General features: G+C 37.1%; 1 protein-coding gene across 1 annotated transcript in view; it reads left to right on the top strand.

The window, feature by feature from the left end:
• Positions 1 to 24090, top strand: part of TRUB1 (TruB pseudouridine synthase family member 1) — a 43340-nt gene that overhangs the window by 5658 nt on the left and 13592 nt on the right. Inside the window, exons 2-4 of the mRNA XM_059173091.1 lie at positions 1544 to 1642; positions 10163 to 10218; positions 18798 to 18879. Coding sequence (XP_059029074.1) covers positions 1544 to 1642; positions 10163 to 10218; positions 18798 to 18879 — 237 coding nt within the window. The remainder of the gene's footprint in view (positions 1 to 1543; positions 1643 to 10162; positions 10219 to 18797; positions 18880 to 24090) is intronic.

Genomic DNA, 24090 nt, shown 5'->3' with positions numbered 1-24090 from the left:
CTGATATGTCGTTTGCAAATATCTTCTCCCATTCTGTGAGTTGTCTTTTGGTTTTGTTAACTTTCTTTTGCTGTGCAAAAGCTTTTGACCTTGATGAAGTCCCAGTAGTTCATTTTTGCCCTTGCTTCCCTTGCCTTTGGCGATGTTCCTAGGAAGATGTTGCTGAGGCTGAGCTCAAAGAGGTTGCTGCCTCTGTTCTCCTCAAGGATTTTGATGGATTCCTTTCTCACATTGAGGTCCTTCATCCATTTTGAGTCTGTTTTCATGTGTGTTGTAAGGAAATGGTCCAATTTCATTTTTTTTCATGTGGCTGTCCAATCTTCCCAGCACCATTTGTTGAAGAGGCTGTCTTTTTTCCATTGGACATTCCTTCCTGCTTTGTCGAAGATTGGTTGACCATAGAGTTGAGGGTCTATTTCTGGGCTCTCTATTCCATTCCATTGATCTATCTATGTGTCTGTTTTTGTGCCAGTACCATACTGTCTTGATGATGACAGCTTTGTAGTAGTGTTTGAAGTCTGGAATTGTGATGCCTCCAGCTTTGCTTTTCTTTTTCAACATTCCTCTGACTATTCGGGGTCTTTTCTGGTTCCATACAAATTTTAGGATTATTTGTTCCATTTCTGTGAAAAAGTTGATGGTATTTTGATAGGGATTGCATTAAATTTGTAGATTGCTCTAGGTAGCATAGACATTTACACAATATTTATTCTTCCAATCCATGAGCATGGAACGTTTTTCCATTTCTTTGTGTCTTCCTCAATTTCTTTCATGAATACTTTGTAGTTTTCTGAATACAGATTATCTCTTTGGTTAGGTTTATTCCTAGGTATCTTATGGCTTTGGGTGCAATTATAAATGGGATCGACTCCTTCATTTCTCTTTCTTCTATCTTCTTGTTGGTATATAGAAATGCAAATGATTTCTGTGCACTGATTTTATAGACTGCCACTTTACTGAATTCCTGTATGAACTCTAGCAGGTTTGGGCCCACATAACCTTTTGCTATGATTAGCTTCTTGAAGGAATTGAGGGTTTTGATTTGGAGAGAAGGGCAACAAAAATAGATAATTTGGGAACATAGTGTTCTTAGAAGTAGCCCTTTGAAAAGTATTCCTGACATTAGGTAGTTGGGGGTACCAGCAAAGAATGCCTGGAAACGAGAGAATTAGACATGAAATCAAGAACTTCTAGAACTACCTGCCTATATAAAAACTGACTTCATTTCATCATTTAAGAGCCCACTACTGGGAATTTATTATTATGTTTTTCAGGGTTAGCCTGGATATTTGCTCACATTAAAAAATATTTCTAGAAAGTGAATTCTAGTTTCTACACAACTAATTTTGTAATACTATTTCTTCATAATTTAGGGAGTATCTGTACATCTTTAAATCTGTTCTTTGCTAATAGTGTTATCATCTTAATCTGTTAAGTTTGTACAATCCTTTTTGTTTTGAATACTCCATCCCTCTTTCCCCCATATTTATGGAGCTCTTACTTCGTTTTCTAATTGACATTTCTCATTCAATTGCTCTCACAGAAGCTGGAATGCCTTCTCCAGAATGGACCAAAAGGAAAAAGCAAACTTTGAAAATTGGACATGGAGGCACGCTAGACAGTGCAGCCCGAGGAGTTCTGGGTAAGAGATACGAATGGAAGTTTGATGTAACTACCACTTATTATAGAAAGAAATACAGATTGAGAACAGATAAAGCCATGCCATTTTAAGTCTTTGGAGTATTTCAGATCTACTGGATTTATAATGCCATCTTCTAAAGAAGCCCTTAAAAGGTACAAGCTATACAAAGCTATTAGAAATAGCCACTTTTGTGTGTGGATGGGACTGTAAGACAGGATTTGTATCTGTGAATCAAAGCGTTAACTTAGTAGGCCTGAAATTGCTATGTTTAGAAAGGCTTGCTTGCAAGTCTTTCCCTTGGCAGGCATCTGGGAACTTGGATTTTGAGAGTGTTCCCACCTTTCTTATTCAATAAGGGTGGCTTGCTGTGTGCCTCAGCTGTTGGTGTGAACAATGTGGTGTGTGCCGAACACCCTGCTTTCCTTTTAGGAGTCTGGAGTTTTGTCCTACCACTTGTGCAGGTGTGTCTGGGCAACTGTCCTCATTCTCCCCAATTAAGAACTTTGGGTTCTGAGTTTCTAATAGGCTTTCCCGAGTAGGAACATTGCACGTGCTTTTTATATGTTGGAGAAAGGAGCAAGCTCAAGGGTCCTCTGTCACAGGAGGAAGAGAGAATAAGGAAACCTGTGTGTGGATTTCTCCAGTGTCTTTTTCCCTTTTTAATCCTATGATGTAATGGTACTATGTCACTGTAGTGAGTCTTAGCCATACATGCGTCTTCCAGTGTGGAGTGTCCTGTTGGGGATTCTGACAAAGTATTTGGCTTTTTTTTTTTTTTTTTAACACTTATCTCAGATTTCATCTCTGAGGATCAGCTCTTTTGAGAACGTGGGGCTTATGGTTCCTGAGAGGAAGTCACACTTTCTGTTGGAGATATAGTGAACATTATTGCTTATGGAGGCAGATTGGTGGAATTGATTGACAGGAGAAAAATCCCTTATCCTTTTCCCTTTTTACTCTTTTTTTTTTTAATGCCTCTGGTAGAGGTTCTAAAGTTTACCGACTGCTAAACTGTGTGTCCACAGGCTAGACTATGTTTACGAACTTTTGGTATAAGTCTATCCATCGTCACAGAAATACATATGTTGGGATTCCTGTCTCCACATCTTAGAAACAGAGTTCAGTAAGACAATACCTACTTTTTTACATGGTCTGGTGTTTTATATTTTATTCTATTTCATTTTCCTTTTAAATGTTGATAATCCACTAAATTGATTTCATGATGTACTAGTGGGTTGTGATTCACAGTTTATAAAATACTGTGCTACAGTGTTCAGTCCATTTTATTGGAGCCAAAAAATTAGGTACAAACAACAAACCTGATCTAAGCTATCCAAAGGAAATGAATGCGTATTTAGAAGAAACGGATAAAGTTTTTGGTGAAGAAAATTCCATTTTTTAAGAAAGCTAGAAACAATATATAATTTTGCATTTTAAAAAATTACAGTTTTGGGACGCCTGTGTGGCTCAGTTGGTTAAGCAGCTGCCTTCGGCTCGGGTCATGATCCCAGCATCCTGGGATCGAGTCCCACATCGGGCTCCTTGCTCTGCAGGGAGCCTGCTTCTCCCTCTGACTCTGCCTTCCACTCTGTCTGCCTGTGCTCGCTCTCGCTCTCTCTCTGACAAATAAATAAATAAAATCTTTAAAAAAAAAAATTACAGTTTTTATTTAATTCATTTGGAAAAATATCTTTACTGAGGGTGTAAATAGATTAAAAAAAACACAAGCGAATCCATTTTCCTGAGTTAGAGAACTTGAATAGGCAAATTCTGTCCACTTAAAGTTACTGTTTCTTGCCTAACTAATGATAATCATTAATCATTTAATGAGCAGTGAACTACGTGTGAAGTCTTCAGCTTGGGGCATACATAAGTCGTATACTTTAGTCCTCGTAAGATAGGTGTTATGATTCCTCATTTTACAGAAGAAGAAATGAAGACCCTGAGAGAAAGTGCTTTGTCATAGTTTGTGGCAGAGTCAGGATTCTGAGCCTGATCTGCTCCGTTCCAAAGCTTCTGCCCTAACCTGGCATGGCAGATATTGGGCCTCCTGTTCTCCTGCTCCGCCCATTGCAGGGTCACCCAGCAGTCACTGTTCTTTGCAGCTGGTCCTAAAAGTGGCTTCATGGTTTTTATCAGTTCAACACTCCTTGAGTAGAAGGCTATTCATTGTAACCATTCTGTTCTACTGTTTTCCAAGGCACAGCCCTAAAATATGAGAAGAGACAGGATAAAGTCTGCTGTTTATTTATGAATAGACCAATTGTATTAGTTTCTGGTGGTTTTTACTACTTTGTATGCATAAAATAGTGATATTCAAGGCAGTGAAAAAATAAGTTTATTTTTCACCCTAAAGCTAAGGGATCTTGTTGAAATTTCCATTTTAATATTATGAAAGGCTGGCATTTGGCCAAGATTTGTATGAATGGAAGAAATTATATTGGAAATAATTTCCTATTTGGAGGCTTAGTTTATATTTGATCATCCAGGAACTTTTATGATGATATAATCCATGCATGTATCAAATTGATTAATTTTATTCTAATACCTGTATTTCCCAATGAGGAATAAAGTAAAAAAAAAAAAAAGTAGGCATTTAGTCACAGAATAAAGGGTATTCATTGTTTAAATTAGTCATCTGGAGACTTAGAACTTGATTTTTGTTATGTGGTGGAATAAGCACTGGTTCTAATCATCATGAGTTTGTGAACTAGCTGCTTTACTTACTAAGTAAACATAGTCTGGGAAAAATCTGTAACCTCTCTAAATCTCCATTTGTTTAATCTCTTGAAAGGGGTAAGTAACATCTACCATAATTTTCAGTAGATTTATTGAAATATCTTATGAAATATCTATAACCTATGGATATATGCTATACTCTGTCAAGTGCTTTATAAAGGTCTTTTTTTTTTCCCCCATAAAACTGGACCTGTGTGAAAAAATATACTTTTACTTTCAACATGTAGACTGTTTTTGCTGGGCTTTTTTTTCCTTTGTAATATTAATGGTACAGATTTAAGAATTTAGTTTATAATGTAAGATATAATCTGAAATTTGGGTTTATAATTCTATTAACCTATATTATATATAATATATATGACATATAATTCTATAAAGAGGACTTGCAAGATTCTTAAAAATCTTGTGGTAAGTAGAATAATGACCCCTTAAATATGCCTATGTCATAACCTCCAGAATCTAAGAATGTTCTATCACAATCTATGTTAAGTTCTAACACAAGGGGAAATTGAGGTTGCTAATGAGCTGCTAAAGAGATTATCTTGGAATATGCAGGTGGACCCAGTGTAATCACAAGGGTCATTAAAAGTGGAAGAGGAGCCAGAAGAGAGAGATGTGGACACAGTGGTTGGAGTGATGTGATTACTGGCTTTTAATGAGGAAGTGAGTCACTGAGCCAAGGAATGTCGGCCCCCAAGCCCTCGGTATTAGAAAAGGCAAGGAACCTCCTATAGAAAGGCTCTAGAGAGATTCTTCCACAGGGCCTTCAGAAAAGACTGCAGCCACGTAGATATCCCCTGATTTTCAGCTTAGTAAAACTCATTTCAGACTTCTGATCTCCAGAACTGTAGGATAATGAGTTTGTTAAACTACTAAGTTGGTAATTTGTTACAGCAGCAATAGGAAACTAATACATCCATTTATTATAAATCACCTGAAATGGAATCTCAGTTTCTATCACTTTGAAAATTATTATTTTGGTGGGTGCCTGGTTGGCTCAGTAGGTTAAAAGTCTGCCTTCAGTCAAGGTCGTGATCCCAGGGTCCTGGGAACCAGTCCTTGCTCAGTAGGGAGCCTGCTTCTCTTTTTGCCTGCCACTCGCCCTGCTTGTGCTCTCTCTGTGACAAATAAGTAAACTCCTTTAAAAAAAATTACAATTTTTTTTAACTTCAGAGTTTATAAAATTACTTAAAAATATTAGAAAATATAAAAAACAATAGAGGTAAAAATTGTTTTCCACGTTCAGCAATAGTCACCGACATTTTTGCTTTATTTTCTCCTAGCTTTATATCTATGCAAAATTTTTAAGTTGAGCTTTTTTATTGTACATACATTTGTATCCTTTTTTAAAATTTAACTTAACATCATTTATGTTAACTCTCAGTAAAGATTTTTCTTTTTTTAACTTTATTGAAGAATAATTGACAAGTATAATTGTGTATATTTAAAGTATTGAAATCGTGCCAAGTATATTCTCCAACCACAGTAGTATGAAACTAAGAAATCAATTACAGTAGGAAAGCTAAAAAACTCACAAATATGTACAAGTTAACACACTTTGAATAACCAGTGGGTCAAAGGGAAATCAAAAAATATCTTGAAATAAGTGAAAACAGAAATAAAACGTACCAAAGTTTATAGGGTGCAGGAAAAGCAGTTCTAAGAAGGAAGTAAACATTATTTTTAAGGGCAACATAATATTCTGTCGTATCAATCAAAAACAATTATTTAGGGGTGCCTGGGTGGCTCAGTGGGTTAAAGCCTCTGCCTTTAGCTCAGGTCATGGTCTCAAGGTCCTGGGATCAGGCCCCGCATCAGACTCTCTGCTCAGCGGGGGGCCTGCTTCCCCTTCTCTTTCTGCCTGTGAGTTTTCGTGTCTGAGAGACGACCAAGGAGCCAACATGGATGCAGTCACACGAGGATTTATTTAACAAGCTTGAGCTTGGGTCCAAGTATACCCGACACAGTGGAGTAAGGACTTGGACCCTGAGCTTAGTTAAGGCAGGGGTATTTATGGGTTCCTGTTACTAAAGCAGGGTGGGGGTCCTTAGAACTAAAGTAAAGTAGGGGAAAGTTCAGCCCTTGGGCATAGGGGTCTGAGATGGCTGTCCTTATGCTAAGGCTGAACCTGAGGTGGGATGGCCTTAATTTTTCTCGGCCTCCACATTTCCCCCTCTCACAGGAACCTAAGGAAGGACCCAGTGATGGGTCCCGGCTGTTCTCAGCCACAAGGTCCGGTGGTTGGTATTGCTGTCTGAGTACCATGAGCTGACCTGTACGGTCTCTGTCTTTGACAAAAGATACTAACTAATATATTGATAACGTAGGGCCCGAAGGTAAGGAGGAGAAGGAGGTTAATGAGGGTTACTTTTTATTCCCCCACACTGGTGTAAGAAGAGGGCGTAGTATAAGTAACATTAGTGGGGCACGTGAGAGCGGCACAGTCTCAGCTTTAGGGATTGTCCTTGGCCAGCTGGCTCTTTCATTCTGGAACAAAGTTCTTGAGAACGGCGTGTGGGTCAGCTGGACGGATGTGGGTGTAGTGGACCCAGGGAGTAATCCCGTCGACCTTGAGAGTGGTGGGAGTGGTCAGGATCACGATGTAGGGTCCCTTCCAGCGAACAAGTTTTCCACTTGGCGGCTGCGCATCCAAACCACAAGTCCCCGGGTTGGTAAGGATGTGGTTCCAGCTCCTCCTCTGTCTCAGTATGGGCAGTTAGGATCTCTGCCCAGGGAGCCTGTTCCCCCCTCTCTCTCTCTGCCTGCCTCTCTGCCTAGTTCTGATCTCTCTCTGTCAAAATAAATAAAATTTGAAAAAAACCAAAACAATTATTTAACCATTTCCCTATATGTGATCATTCATCTTAGCAAAATTTTATTAGTAGGACAGATTATGTGAGGAACATCTTTATGAATAAAACTCCTTTTGGTTTTGGATTATTAAGATAGATTTCTAGAAGTGGAAAGATGCAGTTCTTTTAAGATGGTTGCAAGGGTGTTAGAGAATTAGGTAAATGACAATAGAAACTTTCATTTGCAAAAGCTTTGGAATTATATGTGTCATACTCTTGACTGTTCTGAAGGGGCTCTCATCATTTAAAAAAGTCTATATGATTTGTGAACATTTGGATAGGTTTGGAGATAGTGTTTTTTTTTTTTTGCAGAGAGACATTTGAGCACAGAAAATTTGGGAGATGGAGAAAGAGAGTAGTCACTGTGAGACAGTGCTTGGCAAACCCTGTTATTCATTCATTTTCCCAGTTATTCCCACTTTTCAAACTGTTTTGTCTTCTTTAGTATTAGAAAAACTACTGAGCTTTCCAGATTTGGCTGAAATGCTCTCTCCTACATGGATAGCCTGCCCACTTGTGCTTTTATATTGCTAATGTAAAGCTTCATTCTAGTCTAACCTTAACTCACAGAAGGGCTGAAACCAGGTCTTATTTATTTCTGTGCCTGTATAAGAACTGAATAAAATGTGGAATGATTGAATGAGAAAAAGCTGAGTAAAAATTCTGTCCAGTAAACTGTCCTTTGAATGAACAGCCACTGGTTGGCTGGGCCTCAACTCCAGATAATCTTTCTGCGTACCGCTTTTGCAGTTGTCTTCCTAGAACTCTGCTTTCACTGATCAGCTAACTTCAGCGGGCCTTGGTTTTCTTGGATATAAAATGAGAAGGTTAAGCTGGATAACTTTAAAATGCCTTCTTGTTTCAAATTCTGTCATGTTGGATCACTGACCTAGCAGAGAAATCAGCGTTTCAACCACGATAAAGTCAAACACGTCAGCCTGTTCTAAGACACCTGCACTCTGGTTGATAAACCCACTGTGCTTATTCTTGTATCAGAATTTGTGCGGTGTGTTCCTTTTTTAGAACATGCTTCTCTCCTTTCTGTATGTTCAAATTCTGAACATCTTTTAAGGCGTATCTCAAGCTGTGTTTGAAATGCTTGAATGAAGCATTATCTGGCCTCTTGAGTGGTTTAGAGTACTGCCTTCTTTGACGTCCTACAGCATTTATTCTGTGTTCGTTTGGACTCTTCCTCACATACTGTCTTATTGCTATTTAGCATTGTTCACTCATTAATTCATGCACCTTTTTTTTTTTTTTTGCTTGCAGTTTCCCTTATCTGTATTTTTTTTTCCCCATGAGGTTATAAACTCTTTCAAAGTCAGGAAATGTTCTGTTCCATTAAAAATACTGTTCTTGGGACTGTGTGCTTAGTAGCTGCTCCAGAAATATTGACTGGGGATTCTTGAGTGGAAAAAACTGCATTGGATGTTTGTTATTACTATATAGAGCTTTTTCCTGCACAGTAGCAGCTACCATTGGAAGAGTATGATGCTTCACATAGGACACTAAAGGCAGACAATTGCTTTTATCTTAGTCTTTGAGCTAATATGACTCTTATCATAGAAGCTCAGGGAGGGTTTGGGATGATTTTATGTTGGGGTTGAGATTTGACCTGGGTTTCAAAGGATGGATTTTGAACACTAGAGAGTTGGTACTCTAGGTATTGGGATCCCATTGAGGATTGCTTGGGGGCTGGTAGTGTGCAGTACAGGTAATCAGAAATGGTTATAAAATGGTGTGAACTGGAAGAGAAAGGGATAAATTGTAGAGCAGTCAGGCTGGTAGTGGTTTAGGTAATTCAGGCTTATGGCATTGGGAAGAAAGCCTCCATAAGTAAGGTGGCAGAAGGATAAAAAGGAAGGGAGGGGGTCTTCCGTTAGTCTGGTCTGAATTTTGGCCACCATATATTAGTTGTTAGATGTTGGGCAAAGTTCTTAGTCTCTATCTGTCTCAGTTTCCTCACCTATAAAATAGGGATAATTGTATTATTCTTTAGGGTTGTTATAAGGGTTAAATGAACTAATGAATGGAAAGCATTTTGAGTGGAATTTGATACTTGGTAAACTCAAGGAATGATATCTGCTATAAATATTCATGATAATTCTTTTAGCTGGTCAATCATTTCTTTTTGCTTTTTCTTGTAATTCTGAATCGTGGTGTTTATACTATGTTCTTTTACAAAATTATATCCATTGATGAGAAATACTTATACTTATGATTTTAAATTCTTATAAAAATTTGCTTTCTGTTAAGTGGAGAAATAATTGTAAACTCTATCCTTCTCTCCTGGTGAAATGTGTTCATAAGGATAAATAATGTTCGAAATTGAAGAGATAGGTGGGGCATTATTGTACTTAACACATGATGTATGTGAACATACATTGTTCAGGCTCGCATTTTACTTTGTATTCTTTGTGTTTGGTTGATCTGTTACGTTTCTGTTTTCTTGATTGTATACTGATGGACACTAATCATTTTTAAATGGTTCATTACTTATGATAATGGCTTTTGCTTGGTTTGATAATGAACTCTATCAGAAGACTTTATACTGTGGTTAAAGCATATCATGTGTTTTTCACTGATCCACATATAAAATTCCAATGAGTCCTCTGAGATTGTTCTAAACTTTTCATTATGTAATTGTCTGGATTGAGGTTTCTGTCATGTTTAATACTTTGAGAGGAAAAAAAAAGTTTTATTTTACATCCTTACCCTTTACATACCCTTACATCCTCTCTTCAGAATTTCTAAATTGCATGACAAGTTCAACTGATTGGAATAATAGGAACCCTCTAGTAAGGCTAAATATATGTTCTTTCCAACTTTATGTTACATGTGCCAGGGAATTATGACCCAAATATATAGTTGTTTCAAAAATCTAGTTTTCAGAATAGAGTGTTATAATATTTCTTTCTTTGATTTATAGTGGTTGGAATTGGAAGGGGAACAAAAATGTTGACCAGTATGTTGTCAGGGTCCAAGGTAAGAAAATTGGAATCCTTTTTTTTTTTTTCCTCTTGAATGTTTTTCTTAATGACCTATGTTTTGGATTTTAATCAATTAAAAATTATGTACATTGCATTTACAGGGGTTATTCCTGAGTATTAATTGTGTTTGTCATGATAGCTGAGATTAAAAATATTGAGACTATAAATTGGAAATGCTTCAGCAAATTGATTTATAGAAGCAAAAACTCTGGAGTGCTTATCATTTTAAAAATTATATATTTTTTTAATATATTTCTTAGATGAAAGAGAACTTACAGATCATAAATTCTATGGGCAGATTTTTTTTAAACCTTGGAATTTTCATAGAAACAATACCATTAAAAAAAAAAAGAAGAAACAATACCATTTTGTAACCCATACACTTTTACAGCAAAAGACCTGCTCTGTTCACTGGTTATAAAATGTTTACCAATACAAGTGAGGCTTCTTTAGGGTGATAAGTTGCATCATTCATCTGTAAGGGTAACCTTGGCTGAATCAAAAAGCACTTTTTGAGGCACTTAGGGAGAGAGAGGAAGGTTTATGCCGGGGCAGGGAGAGCTGTAAATCTTTGGATAGCTTTAGGCAGTGAGTGAGAACCCTCTTGCAAAACAGCAGGTAGAAGAAGCATTGAAACAGAGGTTAGTGTGTCAAAGGGGTTAACCTCTCTGGACCTCTCGGTTTTTCCTTCGGAAGAATGATTTGATCCCCTCTAGGGTCTCTTGTGGCTCTAAAGGAGACAGGCATAGCTGAATTCTAATTGGGAGTGAAGTGGTGGTTCTAATAGTTGCAGCGAGGGACCAGCGAAAATGCCTATGCAGGGAAGATTGATAAGCCGCTAGGTAGAGAATTTCAGCAAGTTCCTGAACTAACTTTTTATTTGTTTTGAAACCCTTCCTCTAAGTGGGGTATGAATAGTTGGTAAAGTGAACTTGTCTAAATTGTTTTTTAAAATACGTGTGTGTGTATGTGTATGATCAAAGACCATTAAAAAGAATTTCCTCTTATTGCAGATAAATATAATTTAAATGCTATGACAACATCAGATTGCTAAATAAGTTTCTAAATAGTCTCATTTTTCTGAGCTTATCTCATTGCGGGTGCTGGCTCATGGAGCACACTTTGAGTGGCAGTGGTCTAAGTAAGTTTTTCTTAAAATAAAAAGCCCTCAAGAACATACTGTTTTTGACGTCCCATTTTAGTTATCAACTGGAATAGAAACCTGTATCTTTCAGTTGGAAAGGACCTTAATACTTTAGATAAATGGAAAAATTTCATTCTGTCTTACTGCATAATCTTTAAAATGTTGGTGTTGAAAAATCACAGAATACAAGAATTGTGTTAGAATGGCAGAGTTTGACGTGTTTTGCTAAATTTACATTGTGCTTAAATACTTACACATGGCATTTAGAATTTGTCTCTGATACAGGGTTTTGCCATTTGCTTAATATTTGTTTCTTTTTAATATTTCTTCTTCCAAAGTACAGACAGTGGTTCCATTGATGAAGAATTATGGATGATTTTTATTTTCTTTTTTCACATTATTTAGTATTTTCTAAAATCTTTACAATGAACAGTTACTTTTATAATAATAACAAAAAGATACGTTTGCATTAAGGATTTGTTCTTTTACTCCAAGATAAAAGATGTTGCATTCATTGGAATATTCATTATTCACCTCTCCCCTCCTTCCCAAACCACAAATACAACACGCTATTGAAAGGTTTTACATATAAATTCCAGGCATATTTCCAGAAATATGACCGGAAATGTAAATACATCATTGGCTGTGGTTTAAGCTTTATTTATCACGAACCATTTTGGTATTCAGCTTGGGAAGCTGAATGTCATACAGTGAAATCACTGATCCTCAGATGACTGTATCCTAAATAGAAAATCCCAGGTGCATCTTATTACAGAAACCTAGTTCTTGGATGCTTCGCATTTCAAAAATAGGCATTTTTATCTTGTTAGCTATTTGTTTTTCTTACACTTTTAATTTTAGATTATGTATCTGTTTAAAAAAATTAAGTCATTTAAATTTTAGCATGTGGGATACTACATTTTTACCAAAAGTAGTTGAAAAATTTTAATGAATTTTTTAAAATTAGATTTTGTGTTTAGCCCTGGAAGGAATCTTATAGATTGTCTCCAAAAATTTTCTGGCCAAGACCCATAATATAAGAAATTCATTTTACATTGTGATCCCATATACACATACACATATAAAAAAACAAAAATTTCAGGGGCACCTGAATGATACAGTTGGTTAAGCCTTTGTCTTGGGGAGCCTGCTTCGCCTTCATCCTCTGCCCCTCCTCCCAGTTCATGCATGTGGTTGGTCTCTCTCTCTCTCTCTCAAATAAATAAAGTCTTAAAAAAAACAAAAAGCAAAAATTTCATTAAACAGCCTTAACCCTATGTACAATGTACTCTTGATATTTTTGCTTCTACTTCCTTAAAAAAAATTGGTTCCTACAGCCTCCAAACTAGGCATGGACCTACCAGACCTACCACTGGACCTATGTTTACTCTTTCTCCACTTCCTGCTTTTATGGACGAATTTTATTTACATCACATTGCTACTAGAAAAATTCATCTTATAGTATGTGTAGGGTAGAGTTACCTCAAGAGTAGCATTATTTGTTCTTGGATGGCAGATATGCAGTGTTCAGATTACAGCCTTATCACAGTGCTTCCCTCCCTCACCATCCAGTCCTGATTACAGACATTGCTAATTGAACATGGCCTAACACTCTTTACTGCTGAACCAAGAAACATCCTTGGAATTCATTTCAACATAATGCCACTTCATATAGTCACTGTTAGTTAATTGGTAGAGTGCTGACCTTTTCAATAAACTCTTTATGCCATCAGATGATTTGGTTCCATTCTTTGAAGACCAGAGACCATTTCAACCACCCAACTCCTCTCTTGCATTTCTTCCAATTCAGATCAGTGTACGATGTAAGGGTCCTGCTCTGTGTTCTTCACTTCTTCCTCTCCTTTCTTATAGTACTCTTTGCTTTGCCAATGATCATGTTTTTCTTGAGCCATTTTTTTTTTTTCATTGCATGCTCTTTTTGGTTACATTTATAGTGTGTATAAAAAGTAGATCAATAAATACTATTAAGAGTTGACCCTTGAAAAACACAGGGGAAAAGGGTACTAACCCCCTACACAGTCATAAAACACCATATAATTTTGACTCCCTAAAAATTTAACTTACTAGTCACCTGCTATTTATCATAAACATTACTGATATATTAATTATTAACACATACTTCATAAGTTATTTGAATTTTATACTGTATTCTTAACATAAGCTCGAGAAAAGAAAGTGGTATTAAGGAAAGCATGAAGAAGAAAAAATGCGTTTATAGTACTGACTATAAAAATTACATATAAGTGGACCCATGCAGTTCGAATCCATGGTATACAAGGATCAGTAATATTACTATTCCCAAGTATTTCATGTATCCCCAGATCTCTCTCCAGGGTTCAAGGCCTATTGGATCTCTTTAACTACATGTTCCATAAACACTGACATTTATGTCATCTAAGCAAGTTCTGTTGGAAATCTTGAGTACAGTTAATTTCATTCTTTTTCATATCTATGATTTCTGGTAACCTAGGCAAAACATGGCGCTCATCAGAAACAGGAAGTATCCCCTGCCTGTTCTTTAGGGAGAAACAGTTTCTCTGGGCATTAAAGTGAGAAAGAAATTTCTAACTGTGAGGGATATTGCATGACAGACAGTGGTTCTCAAAACCACAGATAAAGAAGTGTATCTATATAAAATGTAACTTAGGTAAGATAATTCTGAGATACGTTAGGCTAATGTATCCCTTTGGCCTAACTTGTTCTAAATACGTAGAAGGCACCAGTGGTTGCAATGTCCCTCTACCAGCTTCCCTAAATTATACTTTCTTTGAGCCAATCACTAAGCAGATATACTTAGAAGTAACAGACTGTGATGAGATTTTGTAGTACTACCTTTATTAGCGTCCTATATTGCTGATTAAAGTCAGTTACTTATATGCACTTTAGAAACCACATGAACAGATGGAAGGGTTGATGTCCTATTATGAAATCACTCATGCCATATAAAGACTAGCATTTTCCAGATGTAAGGCTACTCCCCTATCTCTGTGGAGATAAACTGAAGTGGTACCTATAGACAAACCCAGCATTTCTTCAGAAAGCAGCTTTGTATCCCTTCAGCAGTTGAACAAATATTATCATTGAGGTATCCAAACTTTTCCACCCTGGATGTGTTCAAAAGACAGTAACCTCCCCCCAAGTGTACAGTAGCGTTTTGAGGTGAACCAGTCAATGGCTGTTCTGAAGTGTGACTTGAATGTTGCTCCTGTGGAATATAAGCCAGCTCTCCAGGACTTGTGCATTTCTTTCATTTTCTTCAGAAGCTAGTCCAATTTATACCTTGTCTTACACTCTGTTAACATGCATACATTTCATAAGTACTATATTGAAAATTTGAAGGGCTTACACTTACGATCTATAAAGAGCTATTATTCCTTTTTTAATGAAGACATTTGAAGTTACATGTTCTTGGTTTGGTAGGTTTTTAAAAAAAAGTTCTTCCTCATCATAAATAATATTCCTTTGTTTGTGAAATTTTGAATCACAAGCTTTCACATCAAACCTCAGAAAAAGCAATTGCCTACTTGAGAGGGAAATGATTATGTATATTTCTGTAATATAAAAACATTTTCCTTTCTTCTGAAGAGTACAGAAGCCAATTTGCTCTTAAATCTGTCTAGCTAATATCTTGCTATGGGGTTCTGGGAACTTGAAGATGAGTAAAGTAGAAAGTAGGGTACTACTAGTAGAAACCATGAATCCCATAGAGCACACAGTTCAGTGGAAACTTCTTTCAGAATTCTTAGGACTTCCATTCGTTTTGTTGCAGTCAATTTATGTTGAAACGAATACCTTAACAGAATTTAGAATTATCAGGTTATGCATCCTGTCTCTTTGTAGAATTTAGGGCAGTAAATAGAAATACTTTTGACCCCATAGGATAAAATGGTGATGTGTGTATACACATTCCCATGTCTTTTTTCTTCTTGGTGGTGAGGTTTTGTTTCTCTTGAGGGCTTGCCTGTCTGACTGAATTTTTCTAAGTAGCTTGTGGACCATTGACTAGAACTAAAAGATTATTATCAGTAGGTGCCAAACAAGAGAGAGCTAGAAAACAGCTATGATTTAGCTCTGCAGTTGACAAAGTTTGGTCCAGGGACTTCTCTGAGGCATTTTCAGGGGTCTGTTAAAGTCAAAACTATTTTCATAGCTTCACAATCTGATGAGCATGTTGTGGAGTTTTACATGTTGTGTACATGTATATCAGTGTTTTAAACATTTTTGTTTTAATTTCTAACACAGTAAGTATCAACAGATAGAACTCACATGAAAAAAAGTTGTGCCAGGGTTTCTAAATAACTTTCAAGTGTATATAGAGGTTTAAATCATAATGTTTGAGAATTGCTGATTTAGGTATTTTATTTCCCTTTTTAAAAAATGCAGCATGTAGCCAGATTAAGTGTAAGCACAGAACCTGGAAGGATTTGAAACTTGGCAGATACAATCTGGATGTCCCAAACTATGGTGAAATGTGAAGAATTTCACAGATAAGAACTTATCCAACATGTATATAATTCTGTCAACAAATTTTTAATTAAGTGGCTACCATGTTTCCATTTAGTAAGAAACACAATAGAACAGCAATGCAAAATCCAAGCTAACAGTTTGTAATTGGAGAAGATAAGGATCAATATATATCTTTGTATTTCTCACAAGCTCCTAGGAAATTAATTTGTACATTCACAGCCCTTAAGAAACATGACTGAATGAAAGCACATACGAATGAATGAATGAATGAATGAATGAATACATGATGTGGGTGTGATATAGGCCTTTCTTCTAGGTATTGAGCGTTTACTCTTAGCTTTGTTCCCAGGTAGGTGATTGGAAGTTGAGAAGAATTAATAGGGTGGCTTTGAAAGATGAACAGGAGGTAGGATTTGAGTCTTAGAAAAGAGAAAAAGCTCAAGGCTAGGGAAGTAGCTTATGCAAGAACCCCTGGAGTCTGGAGACAAGAAGAGGAGAATGAATATTGCATACTTGAAAGCATGTTCCAAGATTAAAAGGTTCCTGGTTAAAACTTGTTGCATAGAATAGCGCAGACATTTTCAGCATTTTCAAGGCATAGTATACATGATTGCAGGGTTTTTCTCATGCAATAAGATAGATAATTAAGGCAGAAATTAGAGCATATTCTTGCTTTACTGTTTCTTATGGGAAGTCACTGTAGCTAGATGAGGTACTCTACCCACTGTTATTGTAAATCATTCTGTATCTTCATCATCATCTTCTTCTTTTTTTTTTTTTTTTTTAAATAATAATGATGATAATAGTGTTGTTCAGTGGTGCTCACCATGGCCAGGTATTGTTCTCAGCTCTGCCCTCCCAAGGTACTATTATCATCTCCGTCTTAAGGACAATAAGGCTCCAGGAGGAACCTTCCTTGACCTACTTTACTCATGTGATGCAGTCAGGATTCAAACGTTTGAGTCCACGCTCTTCCCATTCACCCTGCTATATGTACTTTTCTCCATGATTACGCTTAATCCAGGTTAATTGTTCCAAAATATGGAAGCAGGAATGGAGCATCTCATCAATTAAGAGATGAGACTGAATGTTTAGTTACAAGAAACTAATTTTTATCAATACTAATGGAGTTTTTTGGGGGACTTTTAAAATTTTAATTCCAGTATGGTTCACATACAGTGTTATATGTTTGGGGTGTACAGTATAGAGATTCAGCAATTCTGTACATTACTCAGTGCTCATCACAACAAGTGCACTCTTTTAACCCCACCACCCGTTTCCCCCATACCCCCAGCCACCTCCCTTCTGGTTACCTTCCATTTGTTCTCTCTAATGAAAGGTCTGTTTCTTGGTTTGTCTCTTTTTTCCTTTGTTCCTTTGTTTTTTCTTAAATTCCAGGTATGAGTGAAATCATATGGTATATGTCTTCTCTGACAATACTAATGAAATTTTTAAAAGTTAATTCAAATACATTGGAACATTACCTCCTGTAGTTCATTGTTTAGAAAAATTATTTTGAGGGCTGTCTGGGTTGCTTAGTTGCTTGAGTGTGCGACTATTGATTTTGGCTGAGGTCATGATTTCAGGGTCGTGGGATCAAGCCCCATGTTGGGCTCTGCGCCCAGCACGGAACCTGCTGGAGAGTCTCTCTCCCTTTGTTCCTCCTCCTGCTTGTTCTTTCTCTCTCTCTCTTTCTAATGAAAAATCATAAACAAGCTATTTTGAGCTATATAATAGAAGATGATTTCATCAATGGGCATGTAAGCTGGTATAAAATGCTTGTTTATGGGAATTTGAAGTTTTAATATTTTTCTCATTTTTGTCTCTGGTTCCTTCAATAGCCTAATGAGCTTGTCATTAATAAACTTAAGTTTCTGCAAAGTATTTTGAGCTTCCTCTTTAACAAATTGCCCACATAACTACAGATTATTTTCAGTGGGGATTATATTCCTTGCATTTTTCTCACTGTTTCATGAAATGTTCCAAGTAAAACTTGAATTTGACCCAAAGAGGGCAGTATAAAGAATATGTAATACACGGCACCTGCTTAGTCAGTTAAGCGTCAGACTCTTGATTTAAGCTCAGGTTGTGATCTCAGAGTCCTAAGACTGAGCCCCCACATCAAGCTCCACACTCAGCACTGGGGAGTATGCTTCTCTCCCTTGGCCATCTCCCCACTTGTGTGCTCTCTCTCTCAAATAAATAAATCTTAAAAAAAAAAAAAAGAATATGTAATACAAGTGTGCCCTGAGGGGAGAAGTAAATAGGCCTCAGTTAACTATGAATGCTGTAATTCTTCACGTATGAATAAATGATCAGTTCTTAGAAGTGATTTTTTTCCTTTCAGAGAGCTCGAGAAGTAGCTATTTCTCTTCATTAAGAAAACTCATGTAATATTAAGTATACTGCCCTTGCTGTACTAGTTTGGCCCATTTTCTACATATTTAGCTTTTGTTTATATATCTAATCAAGTTACTGAGCTTGGTTTTAGTATTTCATATGAGAAGTAGTAAACTTATTTTATTTTTAAATTAATTTTAATTATATGCATGGTAAAATTGTTGAGTCTTGTGATGGCCATGTAGGGATTTATTGTACCATTCGCTCCACTCATAAGTATATTTGGAAATTTTTCCTTTAGAATCAAAACTGCCTAGTATAAAACTGGTTTTAGAAATACGTTTGTAATAACTGTGTTTATAAGCCATAATTGTCAATAAAATAAGGCTTTTCCTTGTCATGTTGGCTGGTGTGGGAAGTTTGTGAATGCTCCTCAATTTATACAAGTGCTTCCCACATATCAAAAAAAAAAAATTATTTTTGCTTTTAATTTAGTGTCAAGTTGGTAGTATTGGTGAAATTCTGTATAAAACTTTAAGACATACATAACAATTTTTCTTTACCTTATGATGTATTTTTCTCCCTTGCTTCTCTTCCTCTAGAGGTATATTGCCATTGGAGAACTGGGGAAAGCTACCGACACACTAGATTCTACTGGGAAAGTAACAGAAGAAAAACCTTATGGTATGATGTTCATCTAATGTGATCAGCTTTTTTAAGATTTAGAGAAAGTTTCTGTGAATTCAGACTTTTAAAATAAATGTCTTACTGGATATTACCAGTGATTATTACAGTTATTAGTACATTTCCTTGGGTTAATAGGATTGAAAGTTGTTGATCACATTTTTGCTTATTTCATATGAGTTTGTTCATAAAGATTTATCATAATTGCCTCTTTTCCTATAATCAGGTTTTTTTTTTTAACGTTTTCAGAGTCTTCTAGATAATTCTCTAGCCAAACAAACATTTATAGCTAAGAATTAGGGGTTTTACCAGTGTCTTGTCATTGTTTATTGACTTACTTTTTTACAACTATTTCTTAGCTTTTGAAACATACCAGGTTTAGTACTTTACAACTAATCATTTCCTCTGCTTTTGGAGTATATTAAAAAATATGACAGAGGGAAAGCTGTTTCTCTAGAAGTAAAACAGAACTCACTGGGGCCCACCTTCATTTCCCTGCCATTCCTTTTACTACTTTGAGTGAGGATAGGTAAGTTAAATGGTTTCCTAGCAACTCTTAGGGTGTGAGGCTCTTCCAAATACAGTGGTTGCCATTCTGTTGGCTCACCTATGTTATTATGTCGTCAATTGTGAATTATTTGTAGGCTTTCTGGTTGTTGTTGTTGTTTGTTTGTTTTTGCCTGTGTTTAATGTTACCTCTTTTTAATTTAGCCAGTCCAGCATCTGGCTTTCCTGCTTTTGTGTTGAGCATCCTTAATATATATTACATACCAACCTTCTTCTTGGCCTTGTTTGCTTCACTTGTCTTGTTAACATTTATATGTAAGTTAGTATCTTACTTGATTAATCAAACAATATAATCAAAAGATAAATCACCGATTTATGTTGAGTTAAAAAGAAATAGAGGTTGAATTATCTTTGAAATTATTGTTATTAGGAAATAATAGCAGATCCTCACTTAATAGAAACCCAACCATAATTTTCAGCAGGAAGCTTTTAAGGGATTAAAGAGGCATAGGACAATAAGAGGATGTCTGAGATTTCCAGAGTATACTAAAGTATATGCCAGTACCTACATAATCAGAAGAATGGTGAGGAAGTAAAATTGGTAAGACTTCTCGATGGGATGGGTGGTAAGGGCATTGTCAACCATGATCTAGGTTTCTAGGTTTTAAAGTTGGTTACATGATGATGCATTTCATTGAGTAGGGGATACTTGAAGAAGACCTAGGTGATGAAAATGCAGTCGACCCTTGAACAGGACAAGTTTGTCTTGTGTGGGTCCACTTATACATGGGGAGTCTTAAATGCAGTACAGTACTGTAAATGTGTTTTCCTTTTTTTTTTTTTTTTTAAAGATTTTATTTAGAGAGAGAGTGCTTGTGAACAGAGGGGAGGAGCAGAAGGAGAAAGAGAATCTCATGTAGACTCCATGCTGGGTGTGGAGCCCCACACAGGGCTCGATCTCATGACTCTGAGATCATGACCTGAGGTGAAATCAAGAGTCAGTTGCTTAACTGACTGAGCCTCCCAAGTGCCCCTTCCTTATAATTTTCTTAGTAACATCTTTATCTAGCTGACTTTATGCTAAGAATATTGTATATAATCTATGTAATATACAAAACATGCGTTAGTCTGCTGTGTATGTTGTTGGGAAGGCATTCAGTCAGCAACAGGCTATTAGTAGTTAAATTTGGGGGGAGTCAAAAGTTACATATGGATTTTTTACTTCATGGGGGTTCCATGCCCCTTAACTCCTGTGTTGTTGAAGAGTCAGCTGTACTGAAACATTCCCTTCCTGCCTGCCCTTAAGCATTTTGGAATTTTAAAAAACTCTATTTTGTATTGTGCAGTTTGTGACCTTCCTTCCTTACTTTAAAGGAAAATTACGTTGTTAAAAATCATCTCATTGTATGTTGAAATAAGTCATGGAGAAACCAAGTAACTTTCTTCAGACTGGAAAGGGAAACTTCCCTATAGTTTTTCGAATAGTATTTATAGTCCCAGAAAATGAAAGCTCAGAGAATTTTGCTTATTGACATGAGTTTTCTGTGTGGTTTAAGTAAATTAACAAATGTCTGTCATCGATTTAATCTGCCAAAGCAGGTACCAAGGGGAAAATAAATAAGTATGAGACCTAACCTGTGTCCTTAAGGAGCTTCTGTTTAATGAAAATCTAGGACCCATGTTCTCAACCCTCTGAGACTCAGTACTAAGACTGTAACCAATACTTTATAATGCCTTCCTTACTCTCTTGAACTAAAATTCAGAGATACTCTCCCCTACCTACATGTTAGGAAAGAAGTCAATATAATACAATTAACAGAATATAAAGAAGAAATAAAAGTAATTTATAATAAGCTAGGTATGTTGCCATGTAAATGCACAGCTATTACTGCACTAAGAATTGGAATGAACTAGTCAGATGTTGACACAAATATGAATGCCATAAGTATAAAGGCAGACTGATATAGGTATGTTGTATTGATGACTCAGTAATGGAAAATTCAGTATATGAAAAACAGTACAAAATATACTTCGTATTTAAGTGCAAAACAGACTTAGATTCTAGCCTCAGGTGATTATAAACAGGCTTTCACCCACATAAGTGTCTGGCAGACATCCAGAAGTTACGTGGTGCGCAGAACACTGGATCGTGCTGTCCCATCTGCATATTGTAGGACATCTAGCATTCCTGGCCCTCAGCTATGAGATGCTGCTGATGCTGCCGCCCCGCCCCATCACTGTAACGATGAAAAAAAAAGCAGTTCTTAATTGACCCGTTGAGGACAACTGACATAGGGGGAAGGCAACTAAGGCAGGATGCAGTAAGTGGCAAATGGCTGCTTTTCAGTCATTTTTGTTCTCTCTGGACAAATACTGTTTTTAACCATTGTTTCAGATACCTGAAAGCTTAGAAGAGTAAGAAGACAAGTCTGACTCAGTAGACTGAAAACTCAAACCATAGTAATAAGACGCTTCCTTTTATTCTCTTTCATGGAACCTTCCTTTATCCCTAAATAGCTTTTCACCATTTATAAATACACATTTGCATGTTAATCCCTAAGCTGTGCGGCTGAGACCATGTCTCTTTCGGTCCTCACTGTCTTCTTGGTGTCCAGGACCATGTGTGGTGTATAGAATAAAGCATAGAGCATGATTAAATAAGCAGGCAGTAGATAAGCATGGCAGAGATGACTGCAGCTAAGTCACACAAAAGGCAAATATTCTTCCTACCTTCTGCGGCTCTTTCCTCACCCACGTCTGGGTGTTAAGTCTCAGGCACAGTTGTTGGTGTCTCTGAGGGCACTTGGCTTTGTTGTGCTCATCTGCCCTTCGCTGAGCTCAGGACACGAGGGCCGAGGTGGCGTCCCAGGCTGTCTCACATGTGGGCCAAGCTTCTGGGAAGGCCGGACTGCGTCTGCGATAAGAATAGGTTTTTCTATCTCTTTTGTGGCTTTTTTATTGGGAGGCCAGAAATGTGGAAGGAAAGTGGTATCTCGTGCTAATCCTCTGGTCTAAACCCTGCAACTCCTTGATCCCAAGATAGGATTTAGCAAGGTCTTCTCTAGTGGATGTAGCTGATCTGTCTAATGGGAGAGGCTCCTCTTGGACTGTGCTTTGGCTGCCCACACTTCTCAGAGGAAGCTGATGAGTTGAATTGGGTCTCGGATTGTGATTTAAACAAATAGGGCACACACTCTAGTAGGGCTGCTGTGTACCTCAGCATCAGTCATCTTATGGTGCCTTTTGTTTGTGTTTAAACCTTTTTATTATGAAATGTTACACAAATAAAGACAAGTGAATGAAGTTTAAATTTGCAGCTCAGTGAACTATCACAAAGCAAACCTCCCTGCAGCTCCCAGTCTAGTCATCAAATAGAAAATTCCTAGAGACGTCTTTCAGGCCCCATTCCATCTATAACATTCTTCTGTTGATACACATTTGGGCTGACCCTGGTTTGAGGCTTTATGAATAAAGCTGCTATGTGTGTTTTGTACCTGTTTTTGGTAGACACATGTACTCATTTCTCTTGGATATGCCCCCAGGTGGAATTGCTGGGTCACAGGATAATCCTGCTGTACTGGGAATTGTCAGGTTTTCAAAGTAATTGTATAACTGCGTTTTTACCACCAGTAAATGACTTTCCCTTGCCTGGACAACACATCGTATTAACAGTGTTAATAATGTTGGCCGTTCTGATGTGTGTAGTGGTATTTCATTGTGATTCTCATTTGATTACTAATGAGATTCAGCACTTTCTCATCAGTGCTTTGGCTTCTTAGTCATATTCTTTTCTGTATTGTCCAGGTCTCTCGCCTCTTCTTTTATTTTTTTCTTTCTGTATTGAGTTGCCTTTTTAAAAATAATGATTTGTACAAGATCTTTGTATACTCTGGGTATATGCTCTTTTGTTATATGTCTTATGGATATTTTCTCCTACTCTGTGGCTTATCTTTTACCTCTCCTTAACCCACTGAGCCACTCAACCACCCCTATCTTTTACCTCTCTTAACTGTGTCTTGGAAAACAGAAGTTTTTAGTTTTAATTTAGTCCACTTTATCAAGTCTTTTCCTATGTAATCAATCCAGTTGTTTTGGTGTCTAGTTAAAAAATATGGGGCGCCTGGGGTGCCTGGGTAGCTCAGTGGGTTAAAGCCTCTGCCTTTGGCTCAGGTCATGATCTCAGGGTCCTGGGATTGAGCCCCACATTGGGCTCTGTGCTCAGTGGGGAGCCTGCTTCCCCTTCTCTCTCTGCCTGCTTCTCTGCCTACTTGTGATCTCTCTCTGTGTGTCAAATAAATAAATAAAAATCTTAAAAATAATTTCCTACCCCAAAAGTATGAAGATATTTTCCTGTATTCTAGAAGTTTTGGTGCTTCTGCAATCCACCCTTTTTTCTAGCCCCGTCCTATATGGGTATCCTGTATGGCCCAGCACTTTTCCCTGTTGCATTGTCTCCTTGGTCACGAATCAAGCACCTTATAGATACGGGTTTGTTTGGAATTTATTTTGTCACACTGTTCTCTCTCCTTATGGTAACACCAAACACCAAACTATCTTTTTTTTTTTTTTTTTTTTTTTTTTTAAAGATTTTATTTATTTATTTGTAAGAGAGAGAGAGAGTGAGAGCAAGCACAGGCAGACAGAGTGGAAGGCAGAGTCAGAGGGAGAAGCAGGCTCCCTGCGGAGCAAGGAGCCCGATGTGGG

Source organism: Mustela lutreola, chromosome 4 (genome assembly GCF_030435805.1).
Source record: "Mustela lutreola isolate mMusLut2 chromosome 4, mMusLut2.pri, whole genome shotgun sequence".
NCBI lineage: Eukaryota > Metazoa > Chordata > Mammalia > Carnivora > Mustelidae > Mustela > Mustela lutreola.
Note: the sequence above shows the minus strand (reverse complement) of the source record. Positions and strands in the feature narration are given on the sequence as shown.